The sequence below is a fragment of the Notothenia rossii genome, assembly GCF_949606895.1.
Source record: "Notothenia rossii genome assembly, chromosome: 10".
Classification (NCBI taxonomy): Eukaryota; Metazoa; Chordata; class Actinopteri; order Perciformes; family Nototheniidae; genus Notothenia; species Notothenia rossii.
The window spans coordinates 37,873,926-37,892,471 of NC_136908.1; the positions used below are offsets into that span (position 1 = coordinate 37,873,926).

An 18,546-nucleotide genomic window follows, 5' to 3' on the forward strand; every position below is an offset into this window, starting at 1 on the left:
TCCTGAAGAAGCCTGGCTTGGACCCGGAGGACCTCAACAACCACCGGCCGATCTCAAACCACTCATTCCTGAGCAAGATCTTGGAAAGAGCAGTTGCCGCACAACTACAACACCACATGTCATTTCATGAGCTCTACGAACCCCTCCAGTCTGGCTTCAGACCCCGTCACAGTACTGAGACTGCCCTCATTAAAATCACTACACTACCTCCTCATCACATCTGATTCTGGCCTCATCAGTATTCTCATCCTGGCCAGTGCTACATTAAGCAAAAATAATTACATCTCAAAACATTTGGACAAAAAGGTTTTCCTTTGGACTTTTTGGACTCCCAGGGTGGTTTTACAAAAAAAAGGTGCTGTTTTTTATGTATGTATGTATGTATGTATGTATATATATATTCTGCGTTATACTTGTTGTTGTACTTGTTGTTATTAATGGTGCAAGTTGTCAAGAGATGACAGTCAGGGAGGCGAGTGAGGACGGAGCAGTGAGTAGGGACAGTCACAGAGACAAACAGCCCAGTTCCAGGGAATATGTCCATCTTAATCACAGCACAGGTCAGCAGCTGCCAGCGGGAAGGACTGCAGAGAACAAGAAAAGAGGGGGGGGCAAGAACACATTACATGTCACTTGTTATACGCTTTTATCCAAAGCGACTTACATACTCAATACTGTGGACAATCCCCACAGGAGCAATTTGGGCTGAAGTGTCTTGCCCAGGGACACAACGACATGCCCCCTGTGACCCCCTGATCCGAGCACCAATACACAACCCACTGCGCCACACACCTCCGTCCATTTCAGAAGTCTGTGTTGGAAAGCATCAGAACAGAACAGGGCTGCCAACACTCACGCATTGAGTGTGAGAGTCACGCAATTAACCCATATCTCACGCACTCAGGCCACACATGCTTTTCCTCACGCTAAGTTTTCGTCCAAAATAAATGTATATAAAAATATAAAAATAAAGTGAAGGAACAGCAAACCGAGCGGTCTACGAAATGAGACGGTCTTCTGGCTTAGTTCAGTAAAGTTGGAACGATATTGGGAGATTCTGATTTCACGGATCAATCTTGGTTTTGGTCACCATTTATGAGAATAAATGAAAAACAGTTATGAAATGACAGTAAAACAAGTTTAAAAGGTGAGTGATTTGTAAAATATCCATAAACAAAAAGAAAATCTGTTTACAGTTCTGTTTCATATGGGTGTTTAGAGATGTATCCATAAATTCATTTTGCTCTCAAAATGCACCAGGTTGATGAATTTGACTTCAATATTTAAAAAAAAATCTTCCAGGGGGAGCATGCCCCCGGACCCCCCTAGAGGAGGTGAGGACCCCCCCCCACTTATAAAATAGCACTTGATTGTAAGAGTCGCGGGTACACTGTGTATGTGCGTATTCCACTGTAGCGCCCGGTACATTAATGGGAAACCCTAGTTTGTACATGTTCTATACATTTGGAACACTGTACACATGAACGTTTCTTTTTTCGGTTCACCAGAAAACAATCTCACTCCAAGCTGAACTCAAATGTTGGCAGCCCTGACAGAATGTGTCAAAGGGTAAAAGTGTATACAGAGTGAGAGGGGTTAGGGAGTTATAATAGCCAGTGAAATATAAGAAACACATGCAAAGGCTAAGCTGCACCCCCGAACCCCCCACACTCTCCTCAGCTGATGACTGATACACTGCTGCTGCACATAGCTCGCTAAATATGAACTCGCCACCAGTTCAGTACAGAATCTATGCAGAGAATATTTCCCATAATAAGTTCTGCATGCACATTATCAACAGCAGAGATGCATGTACAGATAATGGGTTTCCACATTAACAGGATTTGAGATTTGACTGAAAATAGTGAATGTGAGAGGCATTTTTGGATAAAAGTCTCCACCTTAAAAAAACTTACAAAAACTCACTTTCATCAGTGTTTGATTGTTTTTGTATCGCTTGATTTTAATTTGACTTTAACTATATTTATTTGTTGTTCTTTTCTTCTCACTATCTCTGTAAAGCGACATTGAGCACCTGTAAAAGCGCTAATAAAATGTATCTATTATTATTATTAAGGAAGCAGAATTTTAAATATAATTAAGGTATGCGGAATCTAGAAAACCCAGATCCCAATCCTCATTTAGAGTTTTGATTAACTAATTTGCATAAACAAAATGTCTGCCAAATTGCTATTTTTTTACTTTTCTTAACTCTACTAATCCTTAACCAGGCAAGCAAAACTGACCAATGACATTTACATACCTATATTTTGATGGTCAGAGATTATCAGACATTTTTCAAGTTATTAGAAGTAACGGTAGTCATGAATAGGCAATTATTTGTGAAAAGGTTTTTCTGTAATGGTGGCTATTTATTTGTATATTTATATTGTTTTGTATTGTTTCCTACTAACTTCTTCAGAAATGTCTTAATCAGAATCTCTGACCAGAAAAACATATGGACATTTCATTTGTCATTTTCTTGCCTGGTTACAATGTTAATAAATAAAATTGCTTAGAGATTTAGGATTCACCAGCTGGAATTCATCCTCAAAGAAAATTCACAACAAAATTCACGGGGTGAATTGTCTTGCCCAAGGACACAGCGGCATGCTGGCTGCAGCTATCCAGTCTCCCCCAGATATCCTTCATCCTGCAGCTTATATCCACTTAGGGGGCATGATTGGGTTCAAATAAGTTTTGGTCCACTCTCACTGGGGACCCTTATTGTGAGTATTGTCTATATGACATGCAGAAGTGCTATCAAATGTGTTGTGTGACTGCTTACAGATGTAGCACTTCATTTCAGACTCCAGCTTACAGCTTCCTGCCTACGACCTGCCTAAGACCAGTATAAAGGAATGTTAAGCCCTCCCACTATTTTCCAAGAGGGCGTTGCCAGATTTTCAATTTCAGGTTTTAACCAGGAGATGGCACTTCATTCACAAATACAGAAAGACAAGTTTCATGGACTTTCAGTTGTGTTTTGAAGAGCATTTGAACACATCAATATTTTAGATCAACTCAAGTATATCTAATCTTGTAATTCAATAACATATAGTCTTAATATATTAAATAATCATAATAATAATGTAAATGTTTACAATACACTTCTTTATTTGTTATGCTCATACTTTTACCTTTACAATCGTTTGCTTTAATATGCAGTATATTTGTTGTATATTTTTGTGTTTGCTTCCTCCTGCTCCCTTTCGGACACATACTGTATGATTTATTATTATTATTATTAATATGAAGATATTATTAAGATAAGATAAGATGTTACTTTATTGATTGAACATTTTAGTTTAGAATGTGCTGTCCCACGGTAATTCAGAAGGCTCACAGGTCACATTCTGACCATTATTTAAAACAATAGGTGCTTTCACACCGTCTAAAGTTTGATTTGTATAGAGGGAGCTCTATGGCTGAATGGCCAGCGATTAGGTGCGGCGCATTTATTAAAGGTGATCAGAGCTAACTGCCTGCCGTCAGATTTCATTTAAAAAACAGATCTGATTTTAAGACTACTTCAGTGCTCATAAAGAATGATAAGAATAAGAATAATGCGTATTGAACTGGTTTCATTAATTATTGAGTTTATTTAACACTAGAAACACCAATCGGGTCAATTTGTGTGATGTGTGTTGTGTGTGTGCAATGTAACTTTTTTTCAATAAAATATTAAAGTCTCCCAGTCCGTGACTTTTCCTGAAAGTGTGTTATGTAGCACCCTATGTTGTTAAAAATTGCATTCTAATAGCGGGATTTGACGGGTTTAGGTATTTCTATACAAAAACCTCTGGCGGTTCTAGTGTTAAGGTAATTAGCTACAGTAGAAGCCCTTTTTTATCAGTAACGAATTTAGCAGTTGAACATAAAAGTCAACTAACTGAGGGTCACTTGCAATGACAGTGTTGTGTCTACTGTAAGCTTGTCACTCAGAGTAACCTACAGTTAATTTAGCTGCTGGAGAAGAAAGATCAGGGGGGAGGGGGGGAGAGAGCTGTGGTTGATGGGCCATTAGTTGTGTAAATACACAGCTGAGAGCTGCCGTTTCATTCAGACTGTTTAAAAAACGATAACAACGGACTATTTTTCAAGATCAAGATCCCTCCGCTACGCTTTGGGATCCTTATCTGCCGACGAGCAAAGGCTCTACCGCGCCTATTGGTCGGTTTTTATTGTCAAAATTAGATGTTTTTAATTAATTTTTTAATCCTCACACTCGATTTCGACGATGTTCTTGTGGCCCTAGCTGGTCGACACCTCTTTCAGCAGAAACAAGGGCTACATTCATGTATACCATCGATGTTAATCCCGTTCAAACGTGACAGTTACACGGTATAGAGAACCGCAGTGACGCGCCGTAAAACCCGGAAGTAAGTTAGCATTTTTAGCACTTCCGGTTCCTTCCTCAAAAAGCAATGCATTTTTTCCATAGGGTTTTGGAAAATAGCTCGAAATAAGGTCTGTGGTTGACACAAATTTAAGAGATAAATCACGTTTTGTTTTACGACATTAAATACATCAGCAGTGACCCCACTGGGGATTTTTGAAGAGTTTACGTGTCTGAAAAACGATGGTTGTTACCGAATGGCTGAATAGGACTACAGAAATTGTCGAGGCCGTTGTACGTCATTATGCCGAACACGTAAACACTCCCGCTAAGTTTGTTTTCCCCTGTGTTCTGCTTGAAAGCAAGTACCTGCCTATCTTTAGTATCTGTATATCTATATCTGACCATTAGAATCTGTATTTTTGAAATTGTCGTTTTTAACACAGTAGTTTTACAAATTATAGAATAATTAATTACCAGTGTTTTCTAATTTTTTTCCAGTTCATTTCGTTAGCTAACGTTAGCTAAAGCTAGCGCTACTAGTTAGCTACGCAATGGTTTGTTGCTTTGCTCCGGGTTTCAGCCACAGGTCTTCGCATGAAACGTGCTTGTTCTATCGTTTCCCGGCCAATGTTTTCCAAAGGAGAGTCTGGATTCGTGCCATGAGGTAAGCTGACGTTACATTTTTGTCCATGTCACGGTGAAATGTAAATAATGGGTAGTGACTGTATCGCCGTTTTAGAGATGGCGCTGCTGAAAAGACCGCAACATAAGTAAAGATAATGAATACATCCTATTAAAACCTGTGTGGCTGCAACAAGTCCTCCAACTAATACGACCAAATAGGTCGATTGTTTTCCTTGTTTTCCGACCCATTAATACGACCCAGAGCAGCGTTTTCAATCAACGCGTTTTAAATCAACGGGAGGCGGCGTAATGACGTACAACGTCCTCGACAACTTCTGTTAAAAACCATCGTTTTTCAGACACGTACACTCTTCAAAAATCACGGCTGTCTGTCGTAGAACAAAACGTGATCCGTCTCTTAAATTTGTGTCGACCACAGACCTTATTTCAAGCTATTTTCCCAAATCCTATGGAGAAATCTCATTGGTTCTGAGGCGAGGGAACCGGAAGTGGTAAAATGCTAACTCACCGGGGTTTTGGAGTCGTTACTGCATCACTGACAACATCCATTTATTTCCCAGACAAGCTAATAAACGTGAGTAGTCAGATATCAAAAATATATTCATTTTGGGATATGTATTATGTTGTTTTATTTTGTCGTCTAGCATAGTGACAAAGATTACTATGTTTACCTAGGAATAATGATAGCAAAGCTAAATTAGCCAAAAGTAGAATCAGCTAACGTTAACGTGAGCATGGAAGTTATGTGATCCATCGGTTCATGCGGTTGATCCAAATGTTATCACACGTCACATTCTTTATAACTATATTAAATACTATTTATCTATTAAGTGAAGAGTGACCAGGGGTGTAATACTGCCGGAACACCGCTCCGGCACCTAAAACGGGGATGGTTGTTAGCATCTGGTGCTAGCTAGCTATGATAACGGATAGGCTAAGAGGCTAATGTACCTAATGTAATGTTTACACAGTTAACTTTAGTCTAAGTTATCTCAGTGGGTCTGAAACAGTTTGGTCACCATATATGGAAACACATATTTCCAAGGCACACTTTTATATTATTGTAATGTTCCACAATAGGAGTCGGAAATTCAAGTTCTTAGGTTCAATAGCTCCTTTGGTAGTATACAAATACAGGTTCATAGGTCACAGGTTGCAGGTCGCAGGTTCAACGTCACACAGCACCCTAAAAAAAATCGAATGAATCTAAAACATCGATGAAATGTTTACAATTCATACTATTGGACATACAACAAATGCATAAAAAAAAAAAACAGTAAATAGTTAAATATGCACAAAGATACATTTAAAAAAAGTATTATTCTTATCTTTTTTTTTTATTATTGAAATGTATACTGTTAAGTTTCATATGGGTGTTGACAGATGTATCCATAGATTTAGTTAATTTTGCCCTCAAAGTGCACAAGATTGATGCATTTAACTTCCCGGGGGCCTCCGGACCCCCCTAGAGGACATGAGGTCCACCCCCACTTAAAACATATTCACATGGATAGGATACTAAATAAATGTGCACACTTTTTATATAGTAACCTTTGTACCTCAGCCAGCAGGAGGGAGTTAGTTTATAAAGGTCCTTCACTGATCACTTAACTATCACGCAGCTGTGTGCAGCATTTAATGTAAGAATCACACATTTATTCAATAATGCAGACTTAATAAAAGACCATTCTTTGTTGATTCTGGCTGGAGTGTTAATTGACAGTAGTTACATAAGCTTCAAAACGAGCCACAACTGCGCCTGCACACATGCAGAACTTATAGAATTAGCAATACACCCCTGGTAATGATGATTTTAGTATTATTTTCTGTGATGATGGAGCATCAACTTTTGGATCAACCAGATATTGACAGATTAGGGTTGTCCATAACAGTCACTTTAAACATGTGACTGACTCTGTATAACATTGTTTTCCTTACTCTTGTGATTTTTGTTCATCCTATCTAAAAGATAAAAAAAACATGAGTTCATTGTTTTAACAAGATTTTTCACGATATAATAAAATACATGAATCCTGTAAACATTTGTAGTATAGTATTCTTATTTTTGGTATTCCCTGACATTATATGTGTTTCTGTTACAGATGCCTACTCAAAAAGTGTGCCAGACATGCAGGGAAAGCATAGGAGTAGCAAGTAAAAAATGCAAACAATGTGGTGCCATCCAACCCTACAAAGAGAAACTCTCCAAGCAAGAAGAAAAGGTTGCACAGGAGTGGAAGGCCACGCAAAAGAAAAACCACAGTGTCAACAAAGTGTATGACTCGACACATTTACTGGTAAGCTTTTTTCTCTTGCAGATGTCAGTTATCATAAAAAAGTGTGTAAATAATCCCTGATCTTAATCTTTTTATACAAATAGTTAAATTACTGAATTGATTTATACTTTCCAACAGTCGCCCTCATTTACTTTTTAAAAATAATCCTAATTTCTTAATTAAGTTTATGTGAGAAGTACAGACTAGTGCACGATTACTGCACTTTAGGCTTGGGCGGTATTACGGTATACCAGGGTATTTCGAAATACCGTCGGTATGATTTTCAATACCGTGACTTCACAGACTGTGCGCCAAATCACAGATGCGTTTCATTCTATTACACTGACACAGAGTTTTGACAGGGACGACATTGATTGTAATGCACAGCACGCGCCAGCAGAGGGCAGGGGAGGGCAGTCTGTCTTTCCCGCTCTCAGAGCTCAGCACAGAGCTGAGCTGAGCAAGATGGCGGCAGCATTTGCCGGCCCCGAACTCGGACAACTAGTAAAAAAGAAAACTGCCTCTGCGCCTGCTTGGGACTATTTTGGGTTTACTCGTCGCCAGTGACTTCATCCAGCACAACGAGAGACAGAGGCACTTCTTTGGGAATGTTTAAGACGGGGTGAGTGAGTGTTGACATTTTTTAATCCTATGCAACTGGTTGATGGTTTTGTAGTCGAGGTCGGACGGTTTTAAAAACGAAAGCATTTACGTGCTAAACATTCACGCGAGTAATCCAATGAATCAAATGGAAATAAGGTTTTTAACACATGCACGGAATAATATTGCCAAACTAGTTAGTGAATATAGCAAACTTTATTCAATAAGTCAAGTATTTACTCCCGGAAAATGTTTATGTATGATGATATATTGTTAACTTAGCTCACTATGGAAACAACGTCGGACATCTACAAACGTGTCCTGTATTCGATCTCAAAATGTGCCATTTGCACAATGTGTCATGTATGCAGCCCTTGTTTTGCACTTGCGCGCACGTCGCGGCACTTTGCGAGCGTCTACCGCAGGGTTCCCCAATTATATTTACCAAAGGGCCAATTTTTTTCAAGCATGACAAGCTAAGGGCCAAAATGCTATGTGTCACTAAAAGTTGTTTTACACTATGTGCAGATGTTACCTCTATTATAATTGTTGTAGTAGTGGCAGTAGTAATTAAACAAACCCTGTGTTGAGAGTAAAGGAAAAATGCATCCTTGAAACAAAATTAGACCGAAATCAAACATTTATTAACAATAATAATAAATAAATGCTTTAACAAATACAAATGATTTTGCTGTGGTCTGATGGGGCATAACAATAAAACAAAAATAAAAAACAACAGAGTGAACTCTGATCAAATAGTCAGACAGGTCCACATCCAATTCAGCAAACACTGTAACACACACACACACACCCACACACACACACACACACACACACACACACACACACACACACACACACACACACACACACAGGGAAAGACAGGAAGAGAGAGTTTCAGTTAGTTACTTTTATAATGTCGTACCAAATTCACCACATTATCAGTTTTAACATTTTTAAATATGTGTACCAAATAATATCAGGCTGTAAATAACAAATAGCATTGTTTTTTTTTTTACTTTATTTTTAATATATTATTTTAATGTTGTATTCAATTTAACCAGTTTGTGGGCTGTTGTTAAAAGCCCTGCATTATCCAAGGTTTTTTATCTATCATATTAATAATTTGTTTTTAATTACGCTGCGTAGCATTTTATTTAGGAAATGAATGTACATATAAAATATAACTATAAAATGGTTATTTTTGTCTTAATAATTATTATACCACAATAGAATTGACAAATTGCAAAAATAAATTGATGTTGTTCACTCACCAATCAGTGAGAGAAGTGAGAGCGGCGGGATGAGGCAACCTGTCTGATGTTGGGCTTGTATTCTGTTGTGGCAATCCTGAGGCACTGTCCAAGATGTGCACTGGAGAGTCTGTTCCTGTCCTGGCTTTTGATAGCATTCATTGAAGAAAATCCTGATTCGCAGATGTATGTTGAGGGGAACATTGTGAGTAGGAACATAGCAATAGCTCTGGTGTTTTTTAAACGAGCTTGGGGAACCACGTTGATCCAAAAGTCACACACTGGTGCATCCTTGTGTTGAGCTTTCAGCAACTCAGAGCTTCCCATCTCTAAGACCTCCATCTGAAGAGCTCCCTCTTCTATGGAAGGCACCAGCCTTTTGGCCTCTCCAGTCCACTGCCCGTCTGCTGACACAGAGAACGGCTGTCTGAGGAAGAGGAGGATGTCACGTGAGATTTTAGGGGAGCTTTCAAATCGCTCCTTGAAGTTTTCTGCCAGTTTTGACACAAAATCCTTCATTACTGGATCTTCCGGCATTTCATTCTTCTCGCAGTGCTCACGCAGACGTGGAAAGTGCAGCTTCCTCCCATGAATATCTCTCTCCAAAAGGTGCAGCTTTGACCGAAAAGCTTCAACCGCCTCGTACATCTCAGCAACAGTGTGGTTCTTGCCTTGCAGCTGCAGGTTAAGGTGATTTAGATGAGACATGATGTCACACAAAAAATGAACATCTGCTATCACCTTGGTGTCAGTTAAAAAGCTCAAAAACTCATGGGCTTTTTGGCCCTGCAGGCTTGATAAGAACGACACCAGTTCATAACTCAGGTCGCACACCCTCTCCAACACACGGCCCTTGCTCAGCCAGCGAACATCGTTGTGTAGTAAGAGATCCTTGTGTTCAGAGGACATTTCCTCTAGCAACGATCTAAAAAGGCGATGCTGCAGACTAGAGCTCTCACGCACAAAGTTAACCAGTCTCGTCACAGTATCCATCGTTTCTTTCATTTTTCCACACAGTTTTGCGCACAACACTGATTTGTGAATGATGCAGTGAAATGTCAGAAGCGCCGGGTTAACGGCGGAAAGCCTGCTTACCAAGCCTTTGTGCTTTCCAACCATCGACGGAGCCCCGTCGGATACAACAGAGACGATTTGACTCACATTCAAACCATTCTTTTCGAAGAACTGTGTCAGCTCGTGGAAGATTATTTCCCCGGTTGTGTGCCCGGGCAGAGTAAGCAAACACAGCAGCTCTTCCCGGAATATCTTCCCATCAAAAAATCGTACGAACACAGACAGCTGTTCCATGTCGGTTCGGTCACAGGAGGAGTCTATGGCTAAGGATATAGCCTCTGTTTTCTTCAAATCCGTGAGTAGACTGGAAAAACACTCCTCCGCTAAAACCTCTACTCTTCTGGTTGCCGTGTTAGCCGACAGCGGCACCTGCTTTAATAGCTCTACAACCTTTTTTTGTTGTTTTTCATCATGATTTAAAACTTCATGAGCCATGTTTATCGCACACCGTTTAATTAACTCAGCATCAGCAAACGGCTTCTTGGCTCTAGCAAGCGTCCAAGAGACGTGCAATGAGGCAGCTGTTGCGCTCTCTTGTGCCGATGTTGTTTTCGACATTGTGGAAACAGAGTGCTTGTATGATGCAAGCAAACCTGCTATCTTTTGTGTGCGCTGGTCGGATTTCTCTGGATAGTTAGCATTAAAACTGGCAGCATGAATAGAGGTGAAGTGCCGCTTCAGGTTGTCTGATTTGATTACAGCTACATTCTGCATGCAAATCAAACAAGTCGGTTTAGCGTGGTGGTCCGGTAAAAAAAAACAATACTTCTCAGTCCAGTCAGTTTTGAACTGACGGTTCTCCTGGTCTACCTTCCTCTTCTTTGCGAATTCCATCCTGGGTTTGAGTTATCCACGGCCCGTTAGTGTCATGTTGGTCAATCGCTGGGTTGGGATGACAGGCGGCTAGCTGGCGAGCTATTGTTTATATGTGTTTGCCGCTATTCCAGGTGGTGACGAGTAAGTCAAGCGCGCGAAGCACGTCTTGCATATGCACGCGATAAGGTCATGGGTCAGGTTTACGAGTGTCGACGGAGGTCAAAATAAAGCGAAACCGCGGAAATTTTATTTTATGTTTTTATGTTATAACAAGTGAATGCCAGTAGATCAGCGCGGGCCATGCTATTGCCTCTCGCGGGCCGGATCTGGCCCGCGGGCCGCTAATTGGGGTTGGCTGGTCTACCGGCTCGGGCTGCATTTTACAGCGAACATATAATATACCGTTCGAAACATCTATTTGCCGCCGAACGCCACCTCACTGAAGTCGACCCAAGTCATACCGTCAGTGGCGGCTGGTGGAAAATATTTTTGGTGGGGCTGTTGATATAGTGAGTAAAAAAAATGTTTTGGGGAGAAATTACCCCTTAAATTGGGACTGATACCGTCATATACCGTATACCACGGTATGATGTCAGCAAGGTATGACGGTATGAAAAAAATTATACCGCCCATGCCTAATGCACTTCATGTAATGTGTTAAGCAAAATTGTTGTCACCGTTGTATTTAAATCTGTAAAGGCATAACACATTTTTTCGAACTGATGTTAGATAGTGTTTGTACTTGCAGGTACCCAGTTTTAGTAAAACATTATTTCTTAACCAGAAGTAACATAGTTCAGGCCAGTGGTAATTCCTAGAATCAGAGCTTCAATGTACATGTTTTTCTAATTATATCTTACAAAAAAACCTGCATTTTGGTGTTTTATATTTTATTTTGGAACTTCATAGTATGGAAAACACATAATTATATGACTATGGTTTCCAAAAGTAAAATAAATGAAATATCATATACATTTTTGAATAAATGGTAAAACCAAGAATGTCACAGAATCAAAACCAGCCCATATTAATATAGTGCTTGAAAGACAATCAAGACCTGGAAAGAGTTAGTATTAATAAAGAGGCCCTTAAAAGCACTTTCATTAAGCTTACCAGAGTCTCTGACTTTGAGCCGTGTTCGAACAGTCATTTCAAAATTCCCCTGTAACACCAGCTTTACATCTGAAGTGCTGTTAATGCAGAACTTTGAACCTGAAATGATATAGGTTATAGCTTGCTGACATGTTTCAAAGCTAAATGTAGCTTATCCAGATATCTGAATGTGAGAGTTAAATGGACCCATATTAGGGATGCCAGAAACTGACCATGATCAAAATCGGACAGCCCTGGCGAATATTAATCGATTATTCGCCGCCGAATTGAAACTAAGCCAGGAAAAAAAAGAAAAACATAAATAATAATACAAATATATATAAATAAAATCGAATTTTAAAAATAATTTTCGATTATGGAGACTATAAAGAATATTCGAAAAATAGAATAATCGCTGGCATCCCTAACCCATATAAAAAGAACTATGCCCATGTAAAAAAAACTCAAAGTGAACCCGAGCTCGATAAACTTCTTTTTTTTTTACAGTTCTTTTTTAGGGGCTCACCTAAAAGGGGTCTAAAATCACACCTGGTTAATTGTGGGGTGCCTTCCTCAATGTGCACACGTATCACATCAGTGCATTTTTCACTTATGCAAAATAAATGGAGTTATAATGGCTTTAGGTGTGTGATGATGTTTAGAGCTGTTGTGTACATAATATTTCTTGTTTTTTTGTGTCCATTGTGTTCCAGCTCCACAAATAGAAAATGTTAGATCGGCGTCCCATCCTCCTTCTTGCCAAGAGAGGCACAAATGGTTTTGCGGCCGATTGCATCTGTCCATGGCAAATCGAGACAGAAGATGGTAACAATGCACTTGTTACCATAAAGAGGATTTACAAAAGCCTTATTAATGGTAAAGTATGCAAATCTGCATGCTATATTTCAGCAATGTATCTGTTAACATTTTTTGTAAATTAGTTGCTCAGTTATCTGGTTTTAAATGTAAAAAAATGTGAATCACTGTTTACCAAGTAGTAAAAATATGTCGTTATGTCTTGTTTTGTAAGTTAAAGGGCCCATGTCATGCTTTTCTGGTTATTACCCGTCCCCTTGTGTGTTATGAAGCTTTTCCTGCATGTAAACGGTCTGCAGAGTCACAAACCCTCAAAGTACACCCTGTAGCGAGTACAACTCTAACACAGAAAATACCTGTCTATGCTGCTCTTTTTCAAAAAAAAATCTTCCTGAGTATAGTGACGTAACGGGCATAGTGACGTACCGGCTCACACACACTCACTCAGCCTTATCTTTTCTCAGCCGAGGCTCCGTGGATCTCCTCACGCACACACGCACTCACACTCACAGCCTGGATGTGAGTGTGTGTGTGTGTGTGCGCTCAGGCTGAGTTCCTCGCTGTCTCGCAGACCCCACGCAGCAACCAGGAAACAACACCAGTAATCCAGCTCACACTGTCTGCTCCTCGAGCCTCAAAGGGCGGAGCAGCGAGCCCCCCAACGTCCCGCCAACACGGCACCCAGACCCCACGCAGCATTCTCATCTGTTTGTCCTTACTGGTGTCATTTCCTGGTTGCTAACAAACGCCATTGTAACACAGAATCACTGATGTTCCGCTGTTTCATTTTTAGCTGTAATTACTCAGATTATAAATGTATATGGCGGATTATACTTGGTCATTTATTCACCATGCGTCTACTTTTTTTTCTTCTCAATAGTGACTTTGGCAGTTGAACCTGAGGGCCCTTGTACCACACAGGCAGAAATGGCCGCAGACCCAGGATCAGACTTGTCTGTACCTCTTACCACCGAGACTGACACTGAGTTCACTCTCTTCCTCACTCCTGTGTCCTCCGGCCTGACTCCTGCTCTCTCCTCCGGGCTGACTCCTGCTCTCTCCTCCGGGCTGACTCCTGCTCTCTCCTCCGGGCTGACTCCTGCTCTCTCCTCCGGCCTGACTCCTGCTCTCTCCTCCGGCCTGACTCCTGCTCTCTCCTCCGGGCTGACTCCTGCTCTCTCCTCCGGGCTGACTCCTGCTCTCTCCTCCGGGCTGACTCCTGCTCTCTCCTCCGGCCTGACTCCTGCTCTCTCCTCCGGCCTGACTCCTGCTCTCTCCTCCGGGCTGACTCCTGCTCTCTCCTCCGGGCTGACTCCTGCTCTCTCCTCCGGCCTGACTCCTGCTCTCTCCTCCGGCCTGACTCATGCTCTCTCCTCCGGGCTGACTCCTGCTCTCTCCTCCGGGCTGACTCCTGCTCTCTCCTCCGGGCTGACTCCTGCTCTCTCCTCCGGCCTGACTCCTGCTCTCTCCTCCGGCCTGACTCCTGCTCTCTCCTCCGGGCTGACTCCTGCTCTCTCCTCCGGCCTGACTCCTGCCCTCTCCTCCGGGCTGACTCCTGCTCTCTCCTCCGGGCTGACTCCTGCTCTCTCCTCCGGGCTGACTCCTGCTCTCTCCTCAGTGTCTTCCTCACAGAAAAGAAGACCAACGAGGAATAAAGTGGCAATTAATGGTATGTGCGGGTTAATTAGTAATTATCTTATTTACATCGACTGAAACTGTGTTTGATTTTGCACATTGAATTAGTTAAAGAGAGAGAAAACAATCATCGGTACAATTAGAATACACCACCTTTTGTTTTGTTTAAGACTTTGCAGTATCAAAAGTCTCAGTGCCATTTTGAACAGTTTAATTGAGCACAATGTGATGTTAGGCAATGTTTAGGAGGTTATTGCTGAACTTCAACTTATTACCATCTTTTAATTCCTTGCAGAATGTCCTATTCATCAAGGGTCAGACACTTTCCCCTACAAAAAACTACTGAGGGAACGAATCAGGGAGGTTTGTTTAGAAAATATTTTTAAATAAATAAACAATGACAATAATGTTTCCGTGGAACCAAGTCTTATCTTATTGGATTTTCGTATACTTTGTTTAAAAGGAGTGTTTCAGTCTTAAGCATGACTGCTAATGTAAATATTGAAATTACAGTAACAATAATTTATTATTAATTTAAGGTTGAGGTACTTGTGTAATGCTTCATGTCGCATTAATGCATCATGTCCAGCCATTTATTTGTATATTACATTTTTTCTTGTAATCCTTTGTAGGTGAATTCCTATTCTTGGCAGTACAAATATTTTTTTAAATAATAATAGTATTCCAAAATATTAAACTGATGGGGAAAATGCTATTGACTATGTTACAGTCCTTCATATGTTTGAGTTAATCGTACCTACTATTATTTCAAATTATCATTTGATTTCACTGGACTTTTTGTATTTACATGTATGACATTTGAAAAAAATGAAGTTTACCTAAAATCTGTGTTTCTTTACTCAGGGCCATACCGAGGTGTTGGTGCAGTGGCAGTCTTGCTCTGGATGGTATGTATCTAATCTGAAGTTTCCTTCAGTGTAGCTGATTGGTCTGGCAGAACAGGGGCCACAAAGTAGTCTTACCAACCAACTTCATCAACCCTGAGATCACTAACTTAAACATTTTGGGTTCCTCAGCAGTAAATTGAATTTAGTTGATCACATGGGGGTGGGGAGCCATGTCATCAATGGCTCTATCAGACGTTTGCGCCATAAAGTAAGACATCCAAGTTCTCTGCCCTTCGTCATTCAGACATCGCGCCCTAGAAACGCTGTCTGATTGTAACACATAAGCAGGGAAGTAGCCTACATTGAAATAGAAATTAAAATATACAATAGAGTTTATCATTGATCAATATCACTAAAGGTTAAATGATTGATATGTGAGGCTGGATGGTATTTGATCTCTTTTGTAATTACTGACTTGTTACATTTGTTCTTAACAATTATACTATAAGTATAGTTAGTAGTAATAAGTAGTATTATTTCTGTGTGCAGTCTTGCAGGCAGTTGTCTAAGTTTAGTGCTGTATGTTTGGGCATTGATAAGACAGCAAATTCAAAGAATTGGTCAAATGAAACATTGACTTTGAAATAAAAAATGTACCTTGTATTATATATGATGTACGTGTTATATATAAATATATACATTATACTGCACTTTCATCATGATATTTTTGAGTGACTTAGTATATCTTCTCATTTGAAATAGCATTGTCAACATACTGTAGAACTACATATTCCAAAAAGTTATACTTTTTGCTGTGTCAGTATTGTCATACTGATATTCTGTACAAACTGTGAAGTCCACTGAGACAAATGTAACATTTGTGATATTGGGCTATATAAATAAACATTGATTGATTGATTGATTGACTGTTTCTGTTTTACAGTGGGGCGAAGTGGAAAAATTCCTGGGAGCCAAAGGAAAACTTTTCCAGTTAAATATGGCTGACTTTTTTTTTTCTACTTTGGAGTAATAAAATACATATAAAAAAAACATCTATGTAAGTGTTGTGCCTATTTGTGTTCTTATGTTATCAGTGAGCTGAAGCCAAGACAAATACAAATATGTTTTAAGTGTATCCATACAAACTCATTCTCTAAAACTGTCATGATTGGTCTGTTGTGAATGACACCCATGAGGAAAAAGGTCTTATACATTATATCACATCGGCAGGGCTGTGATGTGATGAGGCCCTCGCGAGCATCGACGGGGGGGTGGTGTGTAAACCCTGGACACACCAAGCCGATTACAGCTAGTGGAGCCTCGCAGCAGAAACTGTGGCGCGCTCAATTGCGCCGCATTTGCGCATCAGATGAGGCTCCCTCCACAAGATGAGGGCGAGAGGCAGACGAAGTCTGTGTGATCGGCGTGTATGGAGGGGCGGGCCTGCACATCGGCATATCACAGACTGGTGCATACATTGTACAGGCGGCAATTTTAAATGGAACGCAGCCCACACACGGCAGACAAACCCAAACACTTTTGGAACACGCCACCTCCAGACACATTAACATGCACTCCCCTAACTTTCCCCTAATCTGACATTGTATTTCATTCCATAACACAGGGGTACTCAAATACAAATGTTAAAGGTCCAAAAAAATGTTTTTAATAAGACAAAGGTCCGATGATTACGGTCATTCAACATTTTAAACAATTGCAACAAGATTCTTAACACGAGGTTGCAAAAACAAAAATAATCTGTGTGCAGCAGTTTTCATTGTTATTGCGTCTGTGCTTGATCCCTCAGAGTCGCAGAGCTGCACAGTTATGAATAAAGGCAGCCGCACCCTCTTTCATTCAGCATTCCCATCATTGCTTTATAAATGTCTTGCCCCCTTGTGTGTCCACTGAGGTTCGTCAGGCCCAACACATCTTCAACAAACTCCCCCTTTGCCTCATCATAAAAACTCACAAACACCAGCAAAGCATTGTCAGTGGTGCCAGTGGTCTCATCCACAGCTAAGGAAATGCACTGTGCATTTTGTATTCCATCACAAAGCTGATTAATCAAATCACCAGCCAGTATTTATGTTCTTCTGGTTGCTGTGGAATCTGAGAGGGGGATTTGCTTTATTTGACCCGTTATTTCCTCTTTTTGTTTGCCTTCAAACATGGTCTCCATCACTTCAGTCATGCATTATTTTATACTTCAGTTATTATCCAGTGGAAAGTCCTTACCTACTGGCCTAGTGGTCACTTTTTTTTGACTGGGCAGTGTAGTTTTACACACCGTCTTATTTGACTTTCTCAGGACTTAGAACCGTTTTTTGGGGGCAGACCCCCACAAAGAAAAAACACGTAAGGTCATCATCTTAACAGTTTTGTATGCTCATCCCGTGAGCAGAGCATCATGTCTATTACAGCTGAATGCCGCGATTACCATTTTGTTCAGCAAAACGCCTCACAAAATTAGTAAGATCCAAAGCTTTAGTGCGTTTTGATTCAATGAACAGCCATTGATTCAATGTACAGCCAAACTTGACAGTCTCTTCTCTGTCATTGTAGACCGCAAATACCTCATTCCTTCAGTACTTAGGTCCGAATCAGTCTATGGTCCGAATGCTTCTCGTTTTGCGCCGTACCGTTCAAATGAAATCGCCGCCAATCATATTTCAACGCTCGCGCCATGGGTTGACGTGCGTTACAAGACGTGTGTCTTGTGCTGCATTCACTTGCACTCGGACATTAGAGACGTTCTCTCATAAATGTCCGATGAGCCACAACTTTTCTTTCAAAACAAAGCTGCCAACTGGGGTGGCAGCGCCTATTTTTAGGGTGGCAGTTGCCACCCCATGCCGCCCCGGGGTCCCCGGTAGGTGAAACTAGGCTGCTAGCTACAGTACAGATGCAACTAGATGAGCTGTTAACTCTCGCTCTGACTTTTCTTTTTTTAAACACACATTTTTCCCACCCGCATTCCGCGAAGACCCGCCCTACTGTGCCTCTGATTCGCAGAGTGTTGGTGGGGGGGAAAAAACGCTGACGGGATGCTGAATGTGATTGGACCAATGCGTTGACAGACACACACAGACACACACAGACAGACAGACAGATAGAGCGCTGTTTGTACACAGCGGAGAATTTTGACT

General features: G+C 40.7%; 3 protein-coding genes across 11 annotated transcripts in view; 2 read left to right on the forward strand and 1 right to left on the reverse strand.

Moving 5' to 3' along the window:
- The window catches only part of LOC307023166 (uncharacterized protein), a 213,531-nt gene that overhangs the window by 92,648 nt on the left and 102,337 nt on the right, over positions 1–18,546 (forward strand). The window lies entirely within an intron of this gene.
- LOC307023029 (uncharacterized protein) lies at positions 5,163–17,253 on the forward strand. 9 transcript variants are annotated; one of them, XR_013803575.1, is made up of 8 exons: positions 5,163–5,561; positions 7,090–7,284; positions 12,812–12,974; positions 13,795–14,583; positions 14,845–14,912; positions 15,414–15,457; positions 16,341–16,454; positions 16,628–17,253. XR_013803575.1 is itself a non-coding variant. In XM_079656017.1 (7 exons), the coding sequence occupies exons 3-7, from the start codon at positions 12,827–12,829 to the stop codon at positions 16,390–16,392; spliced, it is 1,101 nt and encodes a 366-aa protein (XP_079512143.1). In that variant the 5' UTR covers positions 5,163–5,561; positions 7,090–7,284; positions 12,812–12,826; the 3' UTR covers positions 16,393–17,253. The 9 variants fall into 9 exon arrangements, 8 of the variants coding, with proteins under 8 accessions (XP_079512143.1, XP_079512147.1, XP_079512148.1 ...); XM_079656017.1 differs by having other exon boundaries at positions 16,341–17,253; XM_079656021.1 differs by having other exon boundaries at positions 12,812–12,923; positions 16,341–17,253.
- LOC307023028 (protein FAM200A-like) lies at positions 8,486–12,815 on the reverse strand. Its single transcript, XM_079656016.1, has 2 exons — positions 9,138–12,815; positions 8,486–8,653 (listed from the first exon to the last, which is right to left on the reverse strand). Exon 1 carries the CDS (start codon positions 11,022–11,024, stop codon positions 9,141–9,143), a length of 1,884 nt encoding a protein of 627 aa, XP_079512142.1. The 5' UTR covers positions 11,025–12,815; the 3' UTR covers positions 8,486–8,653; positions 9,138–9,140.

Bases quoted from the DNA above. Each gene is read 5' to 3' on its own strand.
- LOC307023028 (XM_079656016.1), bottom strand. From the start codon at position 11,024: ATGGAATTCGCAAAGAAGAGGAAGGTAGACCAGGAGAACCGTCAGTTC.
- LOC307023029 (XM_079656017.1), top strand. From the start codon at position 12,827: ATGTTAGATCGGCGTCCCATCCTCCTTCTTGCCAAGAGAGGCACAAAT. The intron at 14,913-15,413 runs GTTTGTTTAGAA...TTCTTTACTCAG, and splicing joins TGAGGGAACGAATCAGGGAG to GGCCATACCGAGGTGTTGGT. The intron at 15,458-16,340 runs GTATGTATCTAA...TCTGTTTTACAG, and splicing joins TGGCAGTCTTGCTCTGGATG to TGGGGCGAAGTGGAAAAATT.